Source organism: Micromys minutus (genome assembly GCF_963924665.1).
Source record: "Micromys minutus genome assembly, chromosome: 28".
Lineage (NCBI taxonomy): Eukaryota > Metazoa > Chordata > Mammalia > Rodentia > Muridae > Micromys > Micromys minutus.
The window spans coordinates 19873241-19897283 of NC_137963.1; the positions used below are offsets into that span (position 1 = coordinate 19873241).

The 24043-nt window shown below is 41.4% G+C and overlaps 1 protein-coding gene across 7 annotated transcripts in view; it reads left to right on the forward strand.

Annotated features, from left to right (window-relative positions):
• Positions 1-24043, forward strand: part of TMEM245 (transmembrane protein 245) — a 62369-nt gene that overhangs the window by 15811 nt on the left and 22515 nt on the right. For 3 of the 7 annotated variants that reach the window (XR_013975601.1, XM_080940235.1, XM_080940233.1), the window contains exons 4-13: positions 330-446; positions 1924-2160; positions 3581-3750; positions 4590-4613; positions 9320-9424; positions 13446-13528; positions 15267-15357; positions 20607-20705; positions 22461-22592; positions 23326-23361. Coding sequence is in view for 6 of the 7 variants with exons in the window: in XM_080940235.1 (XP_080796361.1) it covers positions 330-446; positions 1924-2160; positions 3581-3750; positions 4590-4613; positions 9320-9424; positions 13446-13528; positions 15267-15357; positions 20607-20705; positions 22461-22592; positions 23326-23361 (1094 nt within the window). In the remaining variant the exon portion in view is untranslated. Of the gene's footprint in view, positions 1-329; positions 447-1923; positions 2161-3580; positions 3775-4589; positions 4614-9319; positions 9425-13445; positions 13529-15266; positions 15358-20606; positions 20706-22460; positions 22593-23325; positions 23362-24043 lie in introns of all 7 variants that reach the window. The other 4 variants (XM_080940234.1, XM_080940236.1, XM_080940237.1 and 1 more) reach the window with 4 other exon arrangements.

Consider the following 24043-nt stretch of genomic DNA (forward strand, 5'->3'; position numbering starts at 1 on the left):
TTCCAGTGGGAATGTGCATTAAAATATCTGGTAAAGTTTAAAAAAAAAAGCCTAGCATTTTGAATTTATTTGCTTGGTGTAGTATCTGGCTGCTTACCAGCAGGGGTTCTCACATGAAGGCAGAATGTCCAGGGACTAGCAGTTGACAATTTTGAGGTGTTCTTCCTTGGTAAAAACCCACCATGCCTGAGAAATCACTATATCACCATTTTGGTTTGTTACTACTGAAAATAGTTTTGTTTTAAAGTGACAGGAGTTTCTGTTTATTTGCTTAAAGGATTTAAAAACTGTGTTTCTCCCCCCTCCCCCCCTCCCTCGACCCTTTACAGGGGCAGAGTTACCAGGACAAGTGATCTCCATGGCAGCTTCTACTCTTGCAAACTTGGCTATCTCCATCACAGGGTATGAGTCGAGCAGTGAAGACCAGCCCTCCGACCCGCCGGCAGGTGAGTGACCTCACGAAAGCAGTGATGAGATAGGAGGGGACAGAGTAGACCAGGCATGCTGGTCCTCCGTCGTCTTCATTCTGGCTGCTGTTTTACACCACAGTCCTCATGCATTTTTCTCCTGCTTCCCATTGTTTACCTTCTTGGCTTTCCTGTCCTGGCCCTTTCCCTTGCTTTTTCAAACATGCTCTCCTGATACTTCTCACCCTGCTTTCTTGTCTCAGTCCTACTTACCATCCCTGGTTCTACCCAGCTCTGTGATCTTCTTACCTTGTTTATTTTCTCTTCCTTTTCTGGCAGCCAGTTCTCCATTATTCTGATTTATGCTTTTTCTTCCCTTCCAAACTCCCTAACTGTATCAGGATGTTTTTCTTTTCCACGTTTTCTGCATTCATTTTTTTTCCCTGAAGTAAAAGTACAATTTGAATGCCTTCTGCTGTATATATATTTACTGGCTTCCCAAAGCAGACCCTCTGGTTGTTCTGGGAGGCCTAGCTTCTGTGAGATCCAACTGGTAGATCCATACCAGGCTTGGAGCTGTACTGTACCACGCTCTCACAGAGATCAGAAGTGTGTAAGTCTGTTCCAGCTAGTGCCAGGGATAGTTGGAGGTAAAGAATATTACAGAAAATGCTTCAAGTGTATATGGTTAGTGTGTGTGTGTGTGTGTGTGTGTGTGTGTGTGTGTGTGTGAGTGTAGAGGCCAGAGGTGGATACTAGTGTTTTTCTTACTTACTTTCTACCTTATTTTGTTGAAGCACGTCTTTCATGGCTGAAGCTTATCAGTTTCCCTCGGTTGCTTGCCATCGAGCTTCCGTGATCTCTATCCTTATTTGTTTTCTTTTTTGAGCACTGGGATTGCAGCCCTTCCTATGTTCATGTTGGGGATCCTGACCTATGTCTTTTTGTTTATGCACCAAGTAGTTTACCAGTTGGGCCTTTTTCTATCTCCCTATGTAGCAAACTTTTCTTGAAGAATTGACGTAAGACATATTTAAGGAAGGAAAATCGAGGACAGAACCATGCAGGAACACATACTTTCTTATACATGTTTCCAGAGTGGAACAGGATGATACCTAGGTTATAGATCAACGGCTCTGGCATCTGTCATTCTCACTGGCCTGGAATTTTCAGATCAGACGAGCAGAGCAAAGCCAAATAAAAGCATTTTATCATTTGCTTCACTTTTAGCCTTGACTCATGTGCAGAGATACATGTAGGCAAAGCATCCATATAAATAAAATAAAAATGAACCTCAAAAAATACTTAACTCGTATCCAGGAAAATGTAGAATGTTTGCTGCCTCCTAGCAAGCCTGATTTTCTAGATCAGAACCCTGATGGCAGGTCGTTACAGTGCAAGTCTCTTGTCTCTAACCTGGCACACCCCTGCTGCGTTTCCAGTGTGGTGATTTTGTATTGTTTTTTTCTCGTGTGGACTAGGCCAGTGTGTGACTTTCCGTCTTTGCCTTTTTTAGAGCCCACAGACAAGGGAGAACCCCCTCCAGCATTGTCTGCTTCTTCTTCATCCTCATCTCGTTCTTCACCCTCTTCTCCTTCACCTACTTTGGGCAGACAGAGGCCTGAGATGGGAACATTTCTCAGAAAGAAGAAAACTAGTGACATTTACTTTGTGTCTCTCGTGTGGGCCATCATTGCTGTCCAGCTCTGGCTGAATCTGTGGATTGTACAGCTGCTGCCGGTGCCTGTTGCAGGTTGTTATTTGGTTAAGTATGGTTTTATCTTTCACAGGCCTTTTCTCCTTTTTAGCAATGGGATTTGGATATTTGATATAATTTTATTGCCATCTCAAAATAGTTGTATGTTTGTATTTAGGTCATAAGACAATCATTTATTTTATGTGTATGAGTATTTGCATGCATATGAGTGCCCACAGAGACTGACAAAGGGACTAGATTCTGTAGAACTCGAGTTTCAGACAGTTAGGAGCTACACAGTGTTCCAGGACAGCCAGGGAGATATGGAGAGACCCTGACTCAAAGACAAACAAAACAAAATCTAATGAAGAAAGTTTTGAATTGCTCTATCATACTATTTTAGTTACTTTTCTATTGTTGTGAGAAAACGGCATGACCAAGGCAGGTGTTTTGTAAAAGAAGGCATTCATTAGAGGCTTACTGTTCCATGACCATCATGGTGGGTAGCATGGCAGCAGGTAGGCAATCATGGAGCTGGAGTACCTGAGGACTTAGATGTTGATAGCTATGAAAGGGTGGCGAAGGTACAGACACACACAGGATGCACACATGCAGGGACTGGCATGGGCTCTTGACACCTTAGAGCATTCTGCCTAGTCTGCTTCCTTCAAGACGGCCACTCCTCTTTTCCAAACAGTTCCACCAGTCAAGGATCAAGAAGTCATTGGGAACCACTTTTTTCTTTCTGGTTTTTCTTTTTTGGGGGATGGGGTGGGTTTTCAAGACAAGACTTCTCTGTATAGCCCCGGCTGTCTTGAAGCTCACTGTCGATCAGGTTGACCTTGAACTCAGAGATCCCCCTACCTCTGCCTCCTGAATTCTGTTATTAAGAGCCACCATCCAGCAAGCCTATAGGAACCATTCTTACACAAACCACCACTCTGACATGTAGCTTAAAAAGTTGGTGTTAAGAGAAAGAAGTTTTAGTGGAAAGAAATCATTACCTAGGCCCACCCGCATTAATAAGGAAGTAGCCCTTCTGGCCTCTTCCTAGTTGGCTTTAACAGCTGACTTTCTGCGAGCAACATCACATGAGAAGACAGGAGCACAGTTGGAAATACTGCCTGCTGTGGTACAAAGCCTCCGGGAAGAGCAACTGTAACGGCCAAGGAAATCAGTAAATGTTGGGGCTCAGTTTTCCTTAATCAGGAAGAGGGAAGCTATGAAGGCCATTGTAGTTCATGGTGTTTGTAGGCTGGACACTGAGCCCTGACTCACCCTGGGATTCAGCTTCACAAGGTGATGTTCAGCTAATGGGGCTTCCTTGAAAGTGTGCTGGCCAGTTTCTTCAGTACCTGTGGTCCTTTCCACTCTTTTCTACCATGATCTTGTTTTAGTATTGGCGTCACTGTTTAGAATGGAAGCTTTTTTATGTTCTGCTTTCAAATCTGTGTCCTTTGTGTTTGTATCTTTATAGTCTGGATCATCAAGAAGCTCGTGATCCACTTTGGAGTGGTGGGCTTCCTGGAGAAACGTTGCCGCGCATGGTGGCAGGTGATTGAGTGCTTCCTGAAGGAGCGGCAGGAGGCATTAGCACCTTGGCCGATTATCGGGCTTGGAAAGTTCTTGCTAAAAGTTGATAGCAAGGTATTGTATGATTGGGCTGCTCCAGTGGGGTGTTTGTGTTCCGTGGCTTGAACAGTCCATTTCATAACATTGATAATGTGCTTCATATCTGATTCTCCATGATAATTTAAGGCTTAGAATTATGGTTCACATGAGAATAGAATGAATTTAGATGAAATATTTATGGCTATTTTTCTTAAAAAGGAGAGAAGGTTGGGTGGTATAGCTGAGAGGGGAATGTTTTGGAGTGATTCTTGTTTTTCCCTGTTACCCAGCACAGTGTCTGACATTTAACCAGTCTTCTTCCCAGAGAGAGAAGCACAACTTAATGCCAAGAGATGGTAATATCTGAGAACTTTGTGGTTAAAGGTCATGAAATCTAAATCTACACTCCACTTCCAGGTCCCACATCTGTTATTTACAAACCCTGTGACCTTGGACAGATAGCTTAACATCTCTGTGCTTTGGTTTCGTTATCAATAAAATGGGTGTAATAGACTTAGCTCAGAATGTGGTTGTGTTTGATGTATTGAGTGCTAGCTGTCATTCAGTGTTTATAGAGCAGTGTCTGTCTGACACAGTAGGAGCATTGAGTAAAAATGTCCTTGTAACCCTGGTAGCAGGAAAGGGAAGCTTAAGTGTCAGCAGTGAGATGGAACCAGCCGTGCAGGGCTCTGCACTGCCGTGAAGAGCGCGCCAGCTGCGGCTTAAGTTGCAGTACAGTTTGTGGTTGTTACGCCGTCATGCACTGTGTGTTGTGAGCTCTCCTGACAGCTGTTCCCTGCTCTCAGTGACTATGCTGTGTTGTTCTCTCTAATGATATCCTGCTCTTCTCTCCTCTCACCCTCCCTGTGCTCCAGCTCTGGCACTGGTTAAATAAGAAGGTAATAAGTGTGTGAGTGTGGTTGTCACTACTGAATTTTATACCCTGCCCCAGCCCTCACTATCTCCTTTCTCATTCTGTGTTTTAGTCCATATAGTAAACTAAGATTTGTTTTAAAAACTTTATAAGCTATGGAAGGTCGCGGAATAAGTTCTGTCAGCCGTTTACTAAACCTCCACCAAGCTCCTAGGACATGAAGGGGTCCCTTTCAGGTTTTTAAGAAATTATGCCTTGTAGCTCTTCTGTCTAGAAACGGATTTCCTTGTCATCTTACTCTGGTGTGGTGACTCTGTCTCTTTCTCTCATTCTTTGAGTCAGGGTCCTGCTGTGTAGTCCTGCTGTCTATCCTCTTGCCTCAGTCTCCTGAGTGCCAGGATTACAGGCATCTACCACCAGGTCCCGCTGTTGGTTCCTTTGTGTGCAACACATTAAGCTATGCAGGAGAAGAAAGAAACTCTATTGCTAGGTTTTCTATATGTGACACAGGAAGTTTTAAAAACTGACCAATCTGTAAAGCACTTGTTGAATTTGTCCTGTTTCTGGGTTAGTAATTTTTTGCTCTTTTTTTTTTTTTTTTTTTTTTTTTTTGAATTGTCTTAGCTTGGACTTCTATTGCTGTGGTAAAACACAACTTGGGGAGGAAAGGGTTTATTTCATCTTACATGTCTCAATAACAGTCCATCATGAAGAGAAATCAAGGTAGGAACTGAAGCAGACAGACATCATGGAGGAAAATGCTGCTTACTGGTTTGTTCCTTCTAGCCTGCTCAGCCTGCCTTTTCATAGAACTCAGGACTACCTCCTCAGGGATGGCACTACCCACAGTGGCTTGGGTCCTCCTACATCAGTCACTAGTCAAGAAAATGCTCCACAGGCTTGCCTACAAACCAGTCTGCTTGGGACATTTCTCAGTTGAGGTTCCCTGTTCTCAAATGACTCTAGCTTGTGTCAAGGTGACAAAATTAACTGGGACTCCTGTATCCCAGAAGCATTCATTTATTTATTTCAACCTGTAGTCATGGCCTGCAAAATTGTGTTTCATGAGTCTTGTGTGAAATTTGTCTGTAGGAACTGTTTTCCATGATTGGCATGGGATTGTAAAAAGCAGATTTCACATAAATTCCTAAGACCAGTCTATATGTATGAGAAATGTTGTACCTTTGAGATTTAGTCAAGATAGAGCAATATTTGATTTTCAGATCCTTAGAACAGGTTTGCAAGAGGTGGCATCATGTACGTGTGTCCTGTTCAAACACACAGAAGACTCATGTTCGATAAAAATAATGTAGCAAGCCTTAAGATGTGGATGTAGGTCAAAGTCAGATATTTTGATTTTCAGTTTGTATTTGCTTTTTGTGGTGCTGAGGGTTAAATTCAGGCCATGAGTATGGCAGACTCATACACTGCTAGATCCAGATACGACATTTAAATGTGGAGGTTAGAGTTTACTCTTTTCCCTCCCTTCCTGTTAAGTGAAGACACAGGGACTGGACATCTCTTAAGGCTTTAAGCTGGATTGCAAGCAAGCAATGTGTAAAATATATTGTCCACTCCCACATGTACATGGTTGTATATGCCTTGATTCCCTATAAACTAGTCTTAGGACATGAGTGTGTTTGTCTTTCTGTCTTTGATCTATGTGTGTATATATGTATGTATGCCTCTGTCATCTATAACTGTCTACCTTCCTATCTGTATAGATGTCTATAGAATATATATATTATATATATATATATATATATATATATATTATATCTATCTATACACACACACACACAGAGTCAGAGTGTGTATAACATATTTTATTAACTTTAATCAAAATAAAGTGATTCTGTATGTTTCCCTAGTTGGGGTGTATTAAAATTTTCTGGTGCAAATTTTCCTCAAAAAAGAATTAAGTTCATTAAATTTAATATCATCTACCTCAGTGCACTAAATTGATTTGGGAAACCCAATTTATGAGCCTAATATGCAGATGAAAAGCAGAATGAGGTTAAAAGATTTCTAAGACATCAAGTAACTGTGTAGCATGTTGAAAGCATTGATGTGTAGTTTGGATGCAGTTCTCTGAATCTCTGTGTGCTCTAGAGAAGTGCATAAAGAATTATGATACTTCCTTAATAGCTTGCTATGCAAAGCCAGTTAGTTGGCTTTAAAGTTTTAGAGTAGGGCTTAGTGTAATTAAGTTTTAAAAATAGATCCTCTTTTCATATTTGAAATATTTACCACACAATTTTCAAAACAGTTTCTCTTCTTTTAAGAACAAAACTTTAATTCTTATTAATTGGTCACGGCCTGGAAAGACAGGAGAAATTTCTAGAGACCATGTGTGTTCCACAGCCCAGCGGTATGGTGAGACCCAGCTTCCTCTGTCCACGCCTCTCCTGTTCACTCCCCTCCCTTTTCCATGTTTCTCATTCACTCACTTTGTTTATCTCTCTCTTCTCTTGTTCATTTACACACTCAGCAGTTGCTGCTTTCCCTTCATTCAACTCTACTAGCCTGTTGTTTGTTTGTTTAAGTGTATGTGAGTGTTTTGCCTACATTACATATGTAATGTATGTATGTATGATGTATATATGTGCACTGTGTGCATGTCTGATGCTGCTGGAAGAGAGCATTGGATTCCCTGGAATGGGTGTTAAAGACAGTGGAGCTCCCATGTGGGTGCTGGGACTGCACCTGGGTCCTCTGCAAGACTGCAGCCTTCAATATGCAGCAGATTGGAAAGAACAAGTCTCCAACATCTTAAGCTTAATATCTGACTAAATTGGAGTTAGGAAGATTCTACTCAAAGTTATGAAGTCTGAGTCTGAAATTGTGGTGGGGCTGTGTGTGGAATGCTGTGGTTTGAATGTTAATGCTACCTGGTAGGAGGTTGGGGCTCCATGCTTTCTCAGAAGATTATTCTCATTTAAAACCATGCTTTTAAGGATGCTTCTTTCAATACTCTTATTCATGGAAACCAATCTGGTTGTAACTTAAGTAAACTTAGTGTTTATTATACAACCCACATTCCTGGTTTGCAGAGCTTTGTAGAGGAGTGAGTTAGCCTTTTCCTCAGGGAGTGACCCCAGGAATCCTAGGGCCCAGCGGCTTCCTGATGCAAAACTCAGTTCATTGATATTGGAACTTATCTTCAGAGTAAGACACCTGACCTTCCATACCTTAGAAGCCTGTTGTTTGTTTCTTTGTTTTTAAAAATCTCTGCATTGTCTCTGATGCTTTGATAGCATGCATTGAAGCCTAACTTTTATGTTTGAAGCTCTTGAGTGTCAACATCACGGATTAACTTTGTGTCTGAGCTCACTGTGGTGCTAAGTGAAGGACAATGGTGTGCTTCATGGAAGACATGAAGAGTTCAACCTTGGATTAAATAAGTATTATAGAAGTTGCACTGTTTTTTAAAATTGTTGATTTTAGCATCTGACTCACTGTATAGTGAGCATAGTTTCTGTTTAAATTAGTAACAGCTTAGTAGTATTATAACTCATGCTTGGATTGAAGGGCACCATATGGTATATTAGCATTATTGATCTAAGTGAGTCTAATTTTGAATTTTAAATGGTAGCTTTGCATGGCAGGAAGTATAGAAAATTGTTATTGTTAGGTATTCTGAAACCAAAATGTGTTTAAGATGTAGAGTTACTGAAGTTGTAAAGAATGAGATATTCTAGAATATCAAATGACATTTTCAGGAAAGCTTTAATTATTAGTTAAGGAATAGCTGTTAGGCTGAGGATTAATAAACTTCATGTCACAAAATTTATGTTTTCAATAGAATAGAAGCTTCTAGTAGGATAACAGGCAGGACTTTAAAAAGCATTTTATTGTAAAATATCTAAAATTGGAAAGCCCTGACAGTAATTGCTTAGCAGGTAAGGGCACCTTTGGCCAAGTGTAGTGACTTGAGTCCAGTCTGTGAAGCCACATAGGTGGTGCAGGGAGAGAACTTGTCCTTCAGAGCTGTCTGATCCCCATACAGCTGTGTGTGCCCTGACCCCACCAAGTAAGCAAACACATATACTTAGCTTTTTAAAATGTTGAAGCCTTAAACACACGTTGACTTTAAAAATAAAACAAATTAAAAAAAAAAAACAAAACAAAACACATAAACCTACTCACCTGCCTACTGTCCACCTCCCAGGGTCTGGTACCTGGGGGCCATTACTCTGAATTTGCTGTTAGTACTGCCTAGCATTACATACAGCAGCAATTGCCATTTCTGTGACCAATGGAGTGAAAGCAGACTGCAGTGGGAATCTGTCTGTCTTCACTCCTGGGTTCCGCATCACTTAGATGACTGTTACAAGGAGCATACACTTTCTCTCAAGCCATGGATGTCGGCTGAGCCAGCTTCATGAGATGAGTTTAGCTGAGGGAGTGTCAGAATTTTGTTTGGAACGTATTTTCCAGGCTTCATGAATTAGAGATTGAAATGTGAATGTAGTGCAGTGAATTCAGCAGTACATGTGGATTGTGTTCTGGTTGACTTTCTTCTCATAGCCTTGACAATAATGAACTCCACATAACAGAGCAATTAATACTTAGCTTTCTAAACTTGCTTATAACTTTTGCTTTAATCAGTATGCTATAGTTTGCTTTGCAATGCTGGATATCCTGTATTTGTGATATTTGAGTATATAGCATGTGTTTATTATATGGTACTTTGAAGATAAGTAATTTTCCTCTTTTATTTCCATGCAGATGATCATCTGGTTGGAGAAGATGTTAGATAAAATTATTAGCATTTTCATCATATTCTTGCTAGTAATAGGAACCCTTCTTTTAGCCCTTCTCCTGACTGCAAAGGTAAAGTACATTAACCTGTGTCATTGTTATAAAGTCCTTGTTCTTAGGATTGCATTTGCAGAAGAAGCTAGCAGAAGCACCTCTGACCACAAAAGTATTTCCATTTTGTACATTAGTAATTCTTCTATGAGTCTGCCTAGAATGTTTTCTTTTTAAATCTCATTTGTATACATTTTTTCATCGATTCTTAAGTGGAAAGTGCAGTTTTGTTTTGTTTTTAAAAGGATCCTGAAAATAATCCCTGCTTCCAGCCATAGAATAAGGTCTCTGAACTAGTCTCAAGACTCCTGACTAGGGTTCTGGCCTTGATGTCTTCTGGTGGCTCTACAGACGCTGGCCTCAAACTCCTGGGTTCAGGTGACTCTCCTGCCCCAGTCTTCTGAGCACCTCCATGAACAGGTGTACCTTCACCGACATTGGCTCCTTCCCTCCTGCCTCACCGGTCTTCTGTGGGGTGTCTAAGTCTAGTGCAGTCCCACGTACCTTGTTGCTTGTGCTTTTGGTGTCTGTTTGAAATGCTGTCCTCTGTGTTATTGCTGTCTCTGCATCAGGACCCAAAGGAGACTGGGAACACCGCGGTCCAGCCTTCCCTCACTAAGGGAAGGATGTCTCACTAGGCACACGGCAGCTCACAGATGGTCTTATTTCTTGCTGCAGTTTTGTTTCCTATTTTTCTGTCATCAGGAAGCACAGCTGTTTTTCATCTTTGCACTGATGCCTTTGCCCAGAGGAGTTTTCTACATTTTCAGTGCATTGTTTTCCTTATTTATCGGTTTGACTCTACTCCCAGATTTTGGTGTTCTGTTTTCAGAGGATGGTGAAGCTTACATGAAATCATGGCTATCAAAACTTCTGTAACAGCCTTGCAGTGATTTATTAGTAACTCGCCAGTAGATGATCAAGGGCAACCATTGCTAGGGTTCTGTATTGGGCTTATCATGAGCTGTTACCACTGAGAACTTCTGTTCTTCAGTCAGGCAGTTTATTTACTTTCTCTCCTGTAGCTGACTTCATTGGCACTTCCGTCTGTCTGTCATTGCTCTTCCTGTCTGTCTGTTCTTTAGGTAGTGATCATATATAGTCACTTCATGCAACTGCACAGACATGAGCCCTCCGTGTGTTTTTACCATGTTTACCTGAGGTGGCTGTTCCACAGGACTTCTCAGTACTTTTGTCTGTCGGCTCTTTCCCGTCTTAGTCCCTTTGTTCTTCTGTTCTTTGCACAGGCCTGCTGTCTGCCCGGCTCAGTTGTACTTGTCTGTCTGGCTCTTCAGCTTTATTTGTGGGGATCGAACCATTTCTTTCTTGTCAGGGATTTAAGTGGACTGAACCCTGCTGGGTCTCTGCCCCCCCCCCCCAGTGAAAGTATTGTTTTCTGGAATACCAAGGCAGGCAGTGTTCACTTGAATGTCTAATAGGTACCTCAGATAGAACATCAGAAGCTGTCCTTATAGTCCTCTCTTCCTGTAAGTGACAGTGGCAGTGAAGACCTTCAGCATCTGTCTTCAATACAGCTTCGTCACATATTTACTTCTTCAGAAACCTCGATAAGATATCCTAGGGACAACAGCAGACTGAGGTTGTCTTTCCTCTCTACAGAAAACAAGAATAAAAACTGTCAAGTTCTTGCCAATGCCACTTAAACCCATTGGAAAATGACCAACTGGGAGAGGGAGCACCTTTATGGAGGCAACGGGAGGGGGAGAGGTGATAGGATTGGGGGAAGGGGATGACGTCTGAAACGTAAATGCAGAGAATATCCAATTTAAAAAAGGAAAAAGAAAATGACCAGCTAGGTAGTTCCTAGAGTCATGTTAGCTTTGAGTTATTCTGCAGCAAAACTCTGCAGCTTCCCCTGAAGGAATTGTTGTTTGCATGTGTGGTGCAATCTCTTTTGTCTGTCTATGTGGCCTTTGCTCTTGGTGTCTGTATGGAATGTCATCCTTCAGGCATGGCGTGGCCATTTCTGTTCTGTACTAGGCTAACAAGGCAGCACCTCAGAGGCACTCGAAGCTCTTCTGCCTGAGAATACAGAAGTTCATGACTGAGGCCAGGATGTGACTTCTCATGTTGGTGCTGTGGCTGCCTTTACAGTCGCCCATGCTCTTGTATGGGGCCCCTCACCCTATGGCAAACTTGCTTCTTCACTAATCTAGACTTGAGCCAGATCATTTCTTTTGTCTGTTGTCAGTGTAGAGTGCGTGTGTGTTCACATCTTCCGAAAAAGTAACAGTGTCAAGGTTGTAAAATAATGGCAAAGTCTAGTTGGAGGTGACCAGAGCCTCAGAGATGCAAGCCAAGCTTCTAATAGCATGCAGTCGGCATGCCAAGAGCCGAGAAGGGAAAGGCAGAAGAAGTGGAGTCTAAGGTAGTCTGAAGACTCAGTAATGCTCAGCATGGGCATGGACACACCCATACTGCTGCACTCCGGGGGCTGCTGAAGCCAGAGAGAAACTCTTGAAGGAAGAAACGACAACACCAAGGAAACAACAGGAAGTCTTCTTACTGAGCAGTCATGAAAAGACGAACAAGAAGCCTGATAACCAAGAATTTTATGTTTTATGAACCTGTTCTTAAAAGTAAAGATTAAGGAGCTGGAAGTATGGCAGTGTTGCCTAAGACACTGGCTTTAGTTTCCACTTGATTCTCTTCCCCTTCAAAAAGTAAAGACAAAATAAAACCATTCCAGATAAATTACGACAGACAGGATTAATTGATGGCCGATGCGTTCTGTAAGGAAAGTTAAAATAATGTAATGGGCCAAACCAGTCACCCAGCCAGAGCTACATAGCCAGACCTTAACTTTAAAGCAATTAGACACAAACCAAAAAAGAAAAAAAAAGACTTTCAGTTGAAGAGACTGCGGATTCCTTGGTTCCATAGGAGAGAAGGGCATATAGAAAAGTTAGAGATTTCTTTTCCCCTGTGTTATTTTAGTTTTTATTTTATTTTATATATATGACCATTTTGTATGCATGTCTATGCACAGTCCTCCTCAGAGGTCAGACCAGAGTTACAGAGAGGTTCTTAACCAGTGAGCCATCTCTCAGCTCCCTCTTCTAGTTTTTTATTTTTGTAATACTGTAACTATTTAAAGAAAGCATGTGGTACGTTGTTCTACACTTTGTGATATAAAGAGGTATATATACTCATGTATGCTCTGTGTACATAGTATACCACAGTATAAAGAAAGGGCCGGGAGATGGAGCTGTGTTGATGAGCAGTCACTTCATGTAAGTCAGTATTAGCTTGAAGTAGATTATGGTTGATAAGCTAAATATCACCTTGCAGAGCTTCTGAGAAGCGCAGTTTAAGAACTAAAATGGTAAGGCAGCCATTTTCTTGACCCGGTTTACCCCGTCTTTATCCAACTTGTTTGTCAGTTATCAGGCAAGTGCCATTGTCACTCCACTATTGCTGTGGGGAGCATGGCCTGGTGTCATGCAGCGGGCACAGTCCTGGAGTACAGGGCTGTGTCCCATCCACTGACAGCAGGAAAGAGCCTGAGCCTGGGGTGTGCTAGAGACACACTTCTAATAAGGCCACACTAATCCTTTCCAAATAGTGCCACTCCCTGGTGACATTCTTATTCAGACCACCACAAGACCAAGTTTCCTTCAGTACCCAGTGGCTTTTCTATATGCAGAACCACACTCTGGCTTATATGTCTGTGTACCTCATTCTGCACAGTCACCGTGTTAGCGCAAAGGTTTCGTATTGCATATGAAGATACAGTATGGACATAATCTGTACTTCGGTATATGCGTGGGAACTAGTTGTTGATGAGTTAAGTGTTTGGATTTCTTTTTTAAAGCAGATTGTTGAACTTCTTGAAAATAGGGAAGATGTATGTCAGTGTATATGTATATATATTCAGTGTATAATGTTTAGCAACTTGTAAATACCTACTTCTAAATTAATAAAAACCAGGATATATAATTACTTGATCCTATAAAAGTAGTAGAAAAAGACATTTTGAATTACATTTATTACTTAACTTTTTTTCCTCTTTATGTTATAGGTACATCAAGAAAGTGTTCACATGATTGAAGTTACAAGTAGTCTGATTAATGAAACTCTAGCAAATCACCCAGAGTGGGCAAAGTAAGAATACTGTTTTGGAAAAGGATACACATGGGTGACCTAGTTTCAGCATCTGTTTTAATGGACCAGTATTCATCTACATTAGAAGAGAAGAATACGGTTTGCCAAAGCTTTGATAAACTGGAATACTGTGGTGAGAAAGTACTTAAGATTAGAGACAGTTTCTGATAATGCTGTGAAGGTCAGACTGACCTAACTTTGAGAGACACTCTTGCCTCAGACTTCCAAGAACCGAGAATACAGGCATGTCCTGATGCCTGTGTCTACCTTGTAATTTATTAACATATTTTGTTACTTTTTTCTCCTTATGAAAGAATATTTTTCTAGACATCCTAACTTTTGTGGCTATTGACTGCAGTCAGCTTTCTTGACATGATCGTCTTATATGTGTACAATCCATGAAGTTGCTAAGAGCTGAGGCTGTTAATAGTGTTCTGGCTTATTTTCATGTGCCAGCTTGGTAACCTGTATCATATTTGAGCCTCAGGAAAATAAAAAACTAGGTATTGTTGCCTTTGCCTTTCAGCATGAGTTGGATAATTAAAGCCAGAATTACTATATTTGTGAGTTTTAATATCTTGCTATATGTTAATGACATTTTTATAAGTGTTTTTCTTTTAACCCAGCAAGCTCCCAAATAATTCAGATTGGAGTATTTTATTTATTAATCTTTAAGGGCACAATAACTGAGCAATATTACGCTACTTTAATTTTCTAAACTAATCTGGTTATTCCCTAGCCTAATCCACCCCCATTTCTCTTTCAAGCTCTGTGTCTGTCTCTCTCTCTGTTCTCTTCCCCCCTCCCCACCTTGGCTGTGAGGAAGTCCAGCCCTATTCTTTCCCCTGCTCAGTCACTGACTGATCAGCTAACTTTACTGACCAATTAGGGAATAATTGGGGAACAATGTTTATACAACATTGAAAGAGGAGAGTCTCAGAATAAGGATTGCAACCAGATATGGGCACATACAAGTTGGCATTTGGATAGTACAAGGACAATCTTTACACAGGGCATAGTAACATTCCTATAGCTGTATAACTCTGATGGACAGTCTAGGTTTGGAAAGCATTGAATATATAAAAACACTTCTTGTTTGAGGTATAGGGGAGGCCTCTTACTATAGAGCAAGTAAAATTTGAAGACTACAGTTCTTAGTATGGCCGGACCTTTGTGAAGAGACTCCACATGAAGAGATGGGTGGATAAAAGATTGAAAATAATACCACCCTTTTAATTTCTAGATTCTTTGGTTCTGCATTTCCTTAGGTCTGTGGGTCTCAGACATCTGCAGGGTCTCTTAGGGCAGGGTCTCTTTCAGTAGGTCTGGAACTGGACTCAAGCATTTTCATCTCTAACAGGGTCCCAGGAAGGTTAGGTGCTCCTTGTCCATGACCCATATTTTGAGGATTTTGTTGGATATTGAGTATCTCAATATTCCAGAATCATGTCTTTTCTGCTGACTAGGCGGGTGAGCTGGGACATCTGTGACCAGAGAAACCAGACAGCATAGAATGAAAAAGAGGCTGGCAGGTAGGTTGGCAAGGTAGATCTCGATCTCGGAGAGATAGAATGCAAATCCTATGAGTCAAGGTCAGGATCTTCAGGCCTGGGCATCATATGTTCTCTGTGTTAGTGATCGATCAATAATTTACTATTGGCAGCTTTAGTTCAAAGCATTGTTAGAAGAATATACTGAAAATGGACTCTTTCCATTTTCTCTTTCTCTTTCCTGTCAGTTGGCTTCCTGAGGCTCAGGTGGTCCAAAGAGCTCTCAATTCTGCAGCAAATAATGTGTATCAGTATGGACGGGAGTGGATAACTCACAAGGTAAGAAGTGATCCTTTCTCTGCAGGATTCTCGCAGGGGCAGCTTCTTCCTTTGATAGATGATATGCAGAGATTCCATTTTTGAAATACTTTTAAATCTACAGATAGGCAGGTGCCATAAAGTGGAACATACGTTCAGGATATCACTGAGCAGTCCAGAGGTTGACTGCTCACTTTCTTTCAAGATAGATCTGATTTATTTGTGCATTAGGATAGAATGATCACAGAATGTAAGGGGTCAAATAAGGCTTTGTGGAGGAGAAGGAAATTGCAAACACATTGAATCCTGTATCTGCTGTTTACTATGCTTGGCAGTTTCCACGTTTATTTAACAGCCCAAGCTTCCTGTAGTACTGTGAGGTGTTTAATTCTCACAGTAGTTTTACCACTTCCAAGTGGCCATGTGGTGAATTTGCTTTGCACTGGTGAGTAGCTTTAAATCCTTGCTTTTTGTCTGATGTTGCTTTCTGTCTGTGTCTGGCTGGAACTAGAGTAAGTGTTTTTGGGTGGTACTTGAGATAAACCTAGGAGGAATTGGAAGTCAGGGAAGAGTGTATTTTACAAAGTTCTTTGTGGAGTGAAGATAGAGTCACATGTGTGCTCATGCTTGAGATGACCTTGACTAAAGGGGGGAGCCTGTGAAGGGAGAGTGCTAGAGGGAAGACATAGTCCTTGGACTTAAAGAATAACTCTCAGTCTGAACTTGGGGTGTATCCCTCTCCTAATACTGCCCATAGATTACAGTTAATTTTCAGTCTTAATATGATGAAGTGATTAGAGTCATACAAAGACTGACAAGATTGAAGGCTCTGAAATGTGTACCCCAGCATTGCACAAACAATTAATTTCTTGTTTAAAACTGGAAAACGGTATTGGAGGTAGCTTGAGAGTGATAAGCACTTGGGGCTCATGCAGAGGACCTAGGTTAGGTTCCCAGCCCTTGCACACTGACTTACAGCCTCCTGTAACTCTACGTTCAGAAGATTTAACACCACCTTCTGTCCTCTGTAAGCACCAAACACTCATACTCATAAAATAAAACAAATCTTAAACAATAAAATTGCTGGGCGGTGGTGGCCTTTAATCCCAGCACTTGGGAGACAAATGAAAGTGGATCTGAGTTTGAGACCAGCCTGGTCTACAGAGTGACTACAGCCAGGACTACACAGAGAAACCCTGTCTCGAAAAACAAAACAAACACAAAAAGCAATACCCCAAATTATGAAAAAAGTCATTAAGAGTTGAGAGAAGGTTTGTTAGTTTCATTATGTCTAGCCAAGACAGTATGATTAATTGGCACATGATAATACTGGAAAATAAATTGAACAAGCAAGAGATAAATATGTTTATACAGATCTTTGAACTGTCATAAGAGGAAGAGTCAGCTTCTGCAAAGAGCTTGCAGCTTTTTATAAATGTGTTATTTTGATAAAATCATAGCATTTTATTTTGATTTATTGGGAGAAGTTTTTATTTTAACATTCTTAGGTAAGAAGATTAAAGGAATTTTGATAAATAGTACGTCTTAAATTAAGAAATAAATTTTAGTCTACTTACAGAAAAGAAATATCTGTAACCTTAAGAGTCTAAAAAGTGAAAACATCAGGTGTGGAGTGTTATGTGACTGCTTGTGTGAAGGGGCTAGAGGGTGTAGATGTGTGTGGGGAGGTGTAGAGGTCATAGGACAGCTTTTGAGTGTTTGCCTTTAAAGTGGTAAGTTTGAAGAAATACTGATAAATGACACAACCTGTAAAAATACGATGTTAGGATCAAAGAAGAAAAGTCATTGGCCGGTGATCTGGCTCAGTAGGTGAAGCTCTTGCTGTCCAAGCCTGATGGCCTGGGTTTGAGTCCCGGAACCCACACAATGGAAGAAGAAACCAACTCCAAAAGTTGTTGTGTGACATCCACATGTATGCATGGCACTCAACATACACAGTAGTAATAGTAATGAAGGCTCAGTTATGCAATACATGCATATGATTCCACTTACATGACATATCCAGAACAAATCTCTAAACAGAATAGAGCGGTGAGTTCCAGAGACAGGTATCTCTGGGGGAGTGAGAGTGATTACTAATGGGTGATGAGAATTAATTGTAATGGTTAATAACTATAACTATACTGACACCTGTTGACTGATCTACTAAAATGCGTGACTTGTAAGGTATGAATTATACCTTAATGTAGTAGTTAAAAAATACATCGATACTACATGTATGACTTCAATGACTTTAAACCTTAAGTAGGTTAGTTAGACTCATGAAGAAGTAGTTTATGAGAGCTAATGTCTAGAAAGGGTTGAAGCTATGAAAAAGTGCTTTTTAAAGTATTTATTTATGAATATTCATGCTCTTCATGAATGCTTGCATACCAGAGGGGGCATCAGATCCCATTACAGATGGCTGTGAGCCACCATGTGGTTGCTGGGAATTGAACTCAGGACCTCCGGAAGAACGGTCAGTGCTCTTAACTGCTGAGTCATTTCCAGGATGATGCTTTGGTTAAATCTTATTCTCCAAGGCAGCAGGGTTTCTACCAAGACGCTAAAGAGAAAGTGGTTGGTGAAAGTCTGGGAAAGAAGGACAGAATTCCTTCCCCGGCTCTGAGTGGTAGTGAGGACATGTGGGTGAAGGGCGAGGAGAGCTAATGTGAGGATGGCTGCAGCAGAGAGTGGCCCGGGGCAGCAGGGGACTCTGAACGGTCCTTAGGCCTTGAGTCTGCTGCGGGTGGTGCTAAGCACATCAGCTCCATCCAGTCTTGTGTCTTGCAGTGTATATTGTAACACAGCAGAATGGTGTTCTGGGCTGCTGACCGATGTTCTGCTGAGTTGATAGCACCCTGGGTTGTAGTGGGTTTTACAACATGTTTTACAATTATGCAATATTATTTTTAACCATGGTGTATTTTTAGAATCACTCATTGTTCTACTGGGAGTCAGAGTTCCAAGCAAGATGTCAGCTTAAAGTAGTGCTTCATTATATTCTTGGCCACTCTGGATGATGTATCCAAGAGAGTGACTAGCCACGTTAGGCTTTTCTGGTTAGGGAGATCTCAGAAGTTGACATGGAAATGGTGGTAGGAGGCCTGTGACTAGCAGCCATGTGCTAGGAGACAGAAGGAAGGGTGGCGTGAGCGTTTGTGCTCAGCACCTCTGAGGTGTTCCTTGTGTGTATCAGTCACAGAGGTTACACTTGAAAGAACATGAGAGAACTAACTTTACATTTTGTGAGACAGTCTCGTTGTATAGAGTAGCCTGACCTGAACTGAGTTCAGAATCCTCCTGCCTCAGCCTCCGTGACCCTAGGCTTGCTGGGATAGACTTCCATTCCCCGAGTTAAACAGTTTTAGTACTGGAATGCACACTTAGCAGGGCCTTAAAATTCCGTAGATACTTTAAAACTCTTCTCTTCCCGTCCTGACAGTGCCTTTGAGATGCTGGTCTGAGCTTAGGGTATCATGCGTGAACTCCATTGAATTTTACTTGGAGCCTACAAAGCCATTTTCTCTTCACTCTTGGGTGGTCTCAAGGATCTCACAGTGTAGGTAGAAGACATTTAAAATTGTAAATTGCTTTTCAGAGATAGGTGGCTTTTATATTTACTATGAGTATTTGTGTCTGACTTATGAGAAAATCCCTTTAATAAGAGGGTAGATATTTGTATCAGATGTGGGAGGTAACTAAGGCCAAAGAAGTTCCTTAATGTATATTATAAACCAGTTTGGAAAATTAGCATTTATCACTAAGGAATGAAAACAAAGAATGGCTCCCATTTAATGCCTGCTAAATTATCTTTAAGGCTTTCAGTTTATTCACAGGGCCCTGGGGAAAGTGGTATCCATACAGTGTACTCAAAAGTATTACTTCCACAACTCCTTAGAGCGTTGTTGGCTAGCACACAGCACTCCATTATGGGCCTTGACCCCTCTTCATTTTACAGCGGTGACGTGAAGCATGAACCATATGTGCAGATGCCGACTGCCTTAGAAATAGGGAGTGAGTTTAATAAGTAAACATGGCAACATTGGATGGTGACAAACACTAGAGATGAAATGCTTATGATTCAAAAAACAGATTTTTATTCCATGTCTGTATATGGATAGGAAGTTACAGAAGAAATGGGAAAAAAAAATAGAAGCAGTTATTTTAAGAAAATGAAACTACAAACCAATGCTTGACTTTTAAAATTGTTTTGGGGACTAGAGAGGTGGTTCAGTTTGTAAAGTATTTGCCAGTTTGTCATACCAGCCTGCAGACCTGAGTTTGTCTCTAGCATCTTAAATGAAGCCTGACTCACACCCCTAATCCCACTAAAGGCAGAAGCAAGTGGGTCTCTAAGCTGGAGACCAGCCAGCCTAGACTACAAATGAGAAAGATTTCAAAACAAATGATCAAAAGAAAAGGCCAGTGTGGTTTTGTTGCATCCCCAGTGCTGAGAGATAGAGGCAGTAGCATCCCTGGGTTGCCGACCAGCTTGTCTCCTTGAATCTGGTGAACTCCAGATTAACTGCAACTCTTTGTCTCAAAGTGTAAAGTGGAGAGGGACTGAGGGAGGCACCTGGTGTCCACCATTGATTTAGATACTTGCACATGTGTATGCGTGCCTGCCCATATACTTACACATACACAAAAATCAAATTCTCTTAAATCCTTTTCTTTGTTTCTTTCTTTTTTATTTTATTTTATTTTTTGCTTGTGTTAGGGATTGAGCCAAGGTCCTGCACGTGCTAGGCAAGTGATCTTCCACTGAGCTCTTTCCTCTGATCTTTAAAAATGTCTCTAATAAGGAAATAGGATTGAGATGCTACAGTGAGTTTAAGTTGTACTGATCTGTGTCAGATGCCCAGAAGTCTATCTTGCCAGTCCTGGCCTGTCCCAGCAGACTCAGGGAGAGATTTGTGCTCATTTGTAAGGTCCTAAATTTTACTTAAGAGTCTTATGGTAACCCTTAGTAATAGGAGTAATACAATACTTATAATAGATAAGCTCTGGGCTTGCCCTGAAAAGGTTTTCTACTGGGCATGTAAGATCAAGTAGGTCATTAAGTGTGTTTGCATTTGTATTGTTCTCTGGTACCCTGAGACCTAGGAAGAGAAGAACTGGGAGGGAGGATGAGAGAGAAGATGGAGGAGTTTACTAGAACATGGAGGCATATTAAAAAAAAAAAAAAAAAAAAAAAGACCCAGCATGATCATAGGTTTAAATTACTTAAAATATTAATCAGAATGTACCTGTATTTTTTTTTCCAGCTTCACAAAATTCTAGGAGATAAAGTGAACAATACAGCTGTGATTGAGAAGCAAGTTCTAGAGCTGTGGGACAGACTGTATCACTCTTGGTTTGTTAAGGTAAATTCTCCCAGGTTAAGTTTTCATAGTAACTAGTAACACCGTTTTGCTCTATAGGCTGATTGAGTCTATAGGACTTTATTAGCTTTGGAGTTTGACTTCACGTTGCAGCAGCAAGAACTTAGGCGTTTGGTCAGTGTCCAGTTCCATTGGTGGTTAGTCTCTGAGGTATCAGGATTCCATCCTTTGCTTGTAAGGTAGTATCTTCCTCTGCTGTAGCTCTGTGCAGTACAAATGAATAATTCATTTATGGTGATGGGGATTGAACCCAGCATCTTACCTAGTAATAAGCACAAAGCCCATCACTGATCTGTTACACTAAAGCTTCTATAAGCCACATGTGGTATTTTTCTAGTAGCTGTATTAAATAAACACAGACAGGTATATTAAATAACCAAAAATGGATGAGTTCATTTAGTTCAGTGCTCCCACTGTCATTTCAGTATATACCGTATAAAAACAAATTCAATATATAACCAAGTCTTTGAACTCTATTGAGTGTGTTTTGCACCAGCAGCAGTGTGTGAGAGCCATATTTGAAGAGTTCAGTAGCCACTTGTGGTTAGTTGCTGTTCAGAACCGGTGAGTTCTAGACATTGGAAACCTTCCCATTTGAGGAGACAGAGATAGATCTAAACTTCAGAGAGTTTCATTTCCAGTTAGTTTTTCTGTTGCTTATACTTACATACTTTGACTTTAGAATTTATGGTAAAAACAAGTACAGCCTCCACTGTGTATAAACAGTGGTTTGGAAAACAGTGGATTCTGCTGAGCTGGTTCTATGTGCCATGTCAGGTGAGCTGCTGAGAGCCATGTTACATGAACAGTGGGAGAAGAGCTGCTGTTTTTTCCCAGGGTTAACTTGGACAGGAAGAACATGCCAGAGGAGGATGGCTGAGTTTGGGTTTCTTGCTTAGTACCATGTTGTCCATTGTGTGATCTTTGCCTGAGATGGGTTGAGGGACTAATACTGACTTTGATGGAGAAGGCTGGAGAATTGAAGGTAGCAGTGGACTGAGCTAAAGTCTTTCCTTCTCTGTGAGGAGCTGAGCAGTTAGAAAGTGCTCGTTGGTGTTTTCCTGCTCACTCTGATCTTCTGAACATGTTGTAGCTTTTCTTGTCACCATTTCAGCCCCCCCTTTTTTTTTTGTTGGGGACAGATCTGTAATGGGAAACTGGGTGTTCTTCCTGCCTCACATACTATAGAGCACCTATGCTCAGGTGGAAGAAGGAACGAGCTCACAAAATGTTAACTTGCTCTACATTTGAACCTTATTTTGTCTGTTCATTTCCCTTTCAAATTCAGTGTTTCCTGCCCATGTAAATTTTTTTCCCAGACAGATAAACAAATTAGACCCTACACCCTTTCTTGATTCTTTGTCTTAGTCTCTTCTCTCTCTGCTCTTATGTTGTTATGTTGTGTAATAATTAAGAAAAAAGAGGCAAAGGTGGGAAACCAAGAAAAGGTAGAGGTGCTGAAGGAAGTGAAGGTTTACATGTGCGCTATAGGTGCTGTGCACAAGGGCATTGTGAGTTCCTAACTGTCTAGGAGGGAAGCAATGTGTCACCCTATGTGAATGCAGACATACTGGGCTGCTAGTCTTTAGGTAGAACTCTTAATATCTTACATTTGCAAGGATTTTCATAGGTGAGTACTTACTGGATTATTATCAGCAGGTGTAAAACAAAAGAGATATTTATCCTTTGGATGTGTTAAAACTGAGAGTTTCACATGTCACTGGCCTTGTTCCATAGAATGTGACACACTCTGGAAGGCACAAAGGGCACAAGATGCATGTGAGTCGTCAGAACAGCTGGCTGGGAGATATTTTGGACTGGCAAGATATTGCATCCTTCGTTCATGAGAACATCGAGACTTTTCTTTCGGTAAGATGCCGTGGTTGTTGTTGGTTGAACTAAACTTGGAAATGACAACAGGATTCCCAGCTCTTCTTACCTCCGTGTCTTCAGCTACCCTGCTTTTAGTACCATGGAATGTGTAGGCTTTGATTAAACCAGAAAGCTGTCCAGAAGCTGAGTCTTCAGGTTCCCCTGGTACTTGCCAGAGGTGAGAACAGCTGAGAAATGCTGACTTTTGAAGCACATGAAGAACCTGTGGGAGGGCCTTAGATGGGTGCCCTCATCCTCAGGGCCACCAGAGTGCCCTAAGCTGGACATTACAGACAGACCAGAGTTTCTTGCTGGTCAAAAAGCCCTTGATATATGGAAATGGGTGGAGTTACACTAGAGGAACATGTGTGAAGGCTGCAACTGCTGGCTTCCCACTGCTTCCGTCTGCTTTGCATCCTTATCCCACTGTTGAACCTTAATCATCACCTTCGTCCCCAGAGCCACTTTGTCAGGTGACTTGGCATGTGACTTCACATAGAAGATTTTTCTAGTGAATACACATGTGACTCTCAATCCAATTAAAATGGGTTGAGACTGACAGTACTAAGTTTTAAGGAATTCAGGCTGAGCAGAGTGATCCAGGAGCAGAGTTGAGAGCCGCCTTGTGAGGCTGGGGACTAGCCGTCTGCTGCTGGACAGCCTTCTCTGGTGTTCCCTCTGGTTTGCCAAAGTGATGTTTCTCATGCTCTTTCTTGTTTTGCCATTTTAGATATTATCTTTTGGCTTCCAAATATGGAAGATGAAGGTAAAGACGTGACTTTCTTCCAAGCCTCAGTGCTCTCTGACACTCTGGGTTTCTCACCTCTCCCTCAGCCACTTTTCTGCACTCACGTGCTTCCTTTCCTCTCAGCTGAGGTGCTGCCACAATCTGAAATGAAATCGGAGAAGTGATGTTTTTCATTTGTTATGTTCTAATTAACAGCTTACTAATTAATAGGGGTTCACTGTTTCCCAGGCTGTCTGTGAACTCGTGGCTTCAAGCAGTCCTCCTGCCTTAGTCTCCCAAGCACTTTATATTACAGACACCTGACAGTGTACCCAACTATTTGTTTGATAACCCCTTCCCTCTGCTTTCACTAGCCCGATGTTCTCAAGGATTTTAACGTGCATGTATATCTAGTCACTATAATATTTTCATGGTAACACGAACACACTTTAATGTGTTAAAAATACTATTTTCTGGGGCTGAGAAAATGGCTTAGTTGAAAAGTCTTTGCTGTACAATCAAGAGGACCTAAGTTCAGCCTCTCACCACCTGTGTAAAAGTCAGAGGTGGTACGTACGACAGCTCGGCACTGAGCGGGGCCTCGTGCTGAGACAGCCAGTCTGTCTGCTGGCGCACTCCAGGTGCAGTGAGGAAGAGAGGATGGGAAGACACCTGAGGTCAGCCTCTGGCCTCCATTCTCACGCACACACAGACCCTAGTT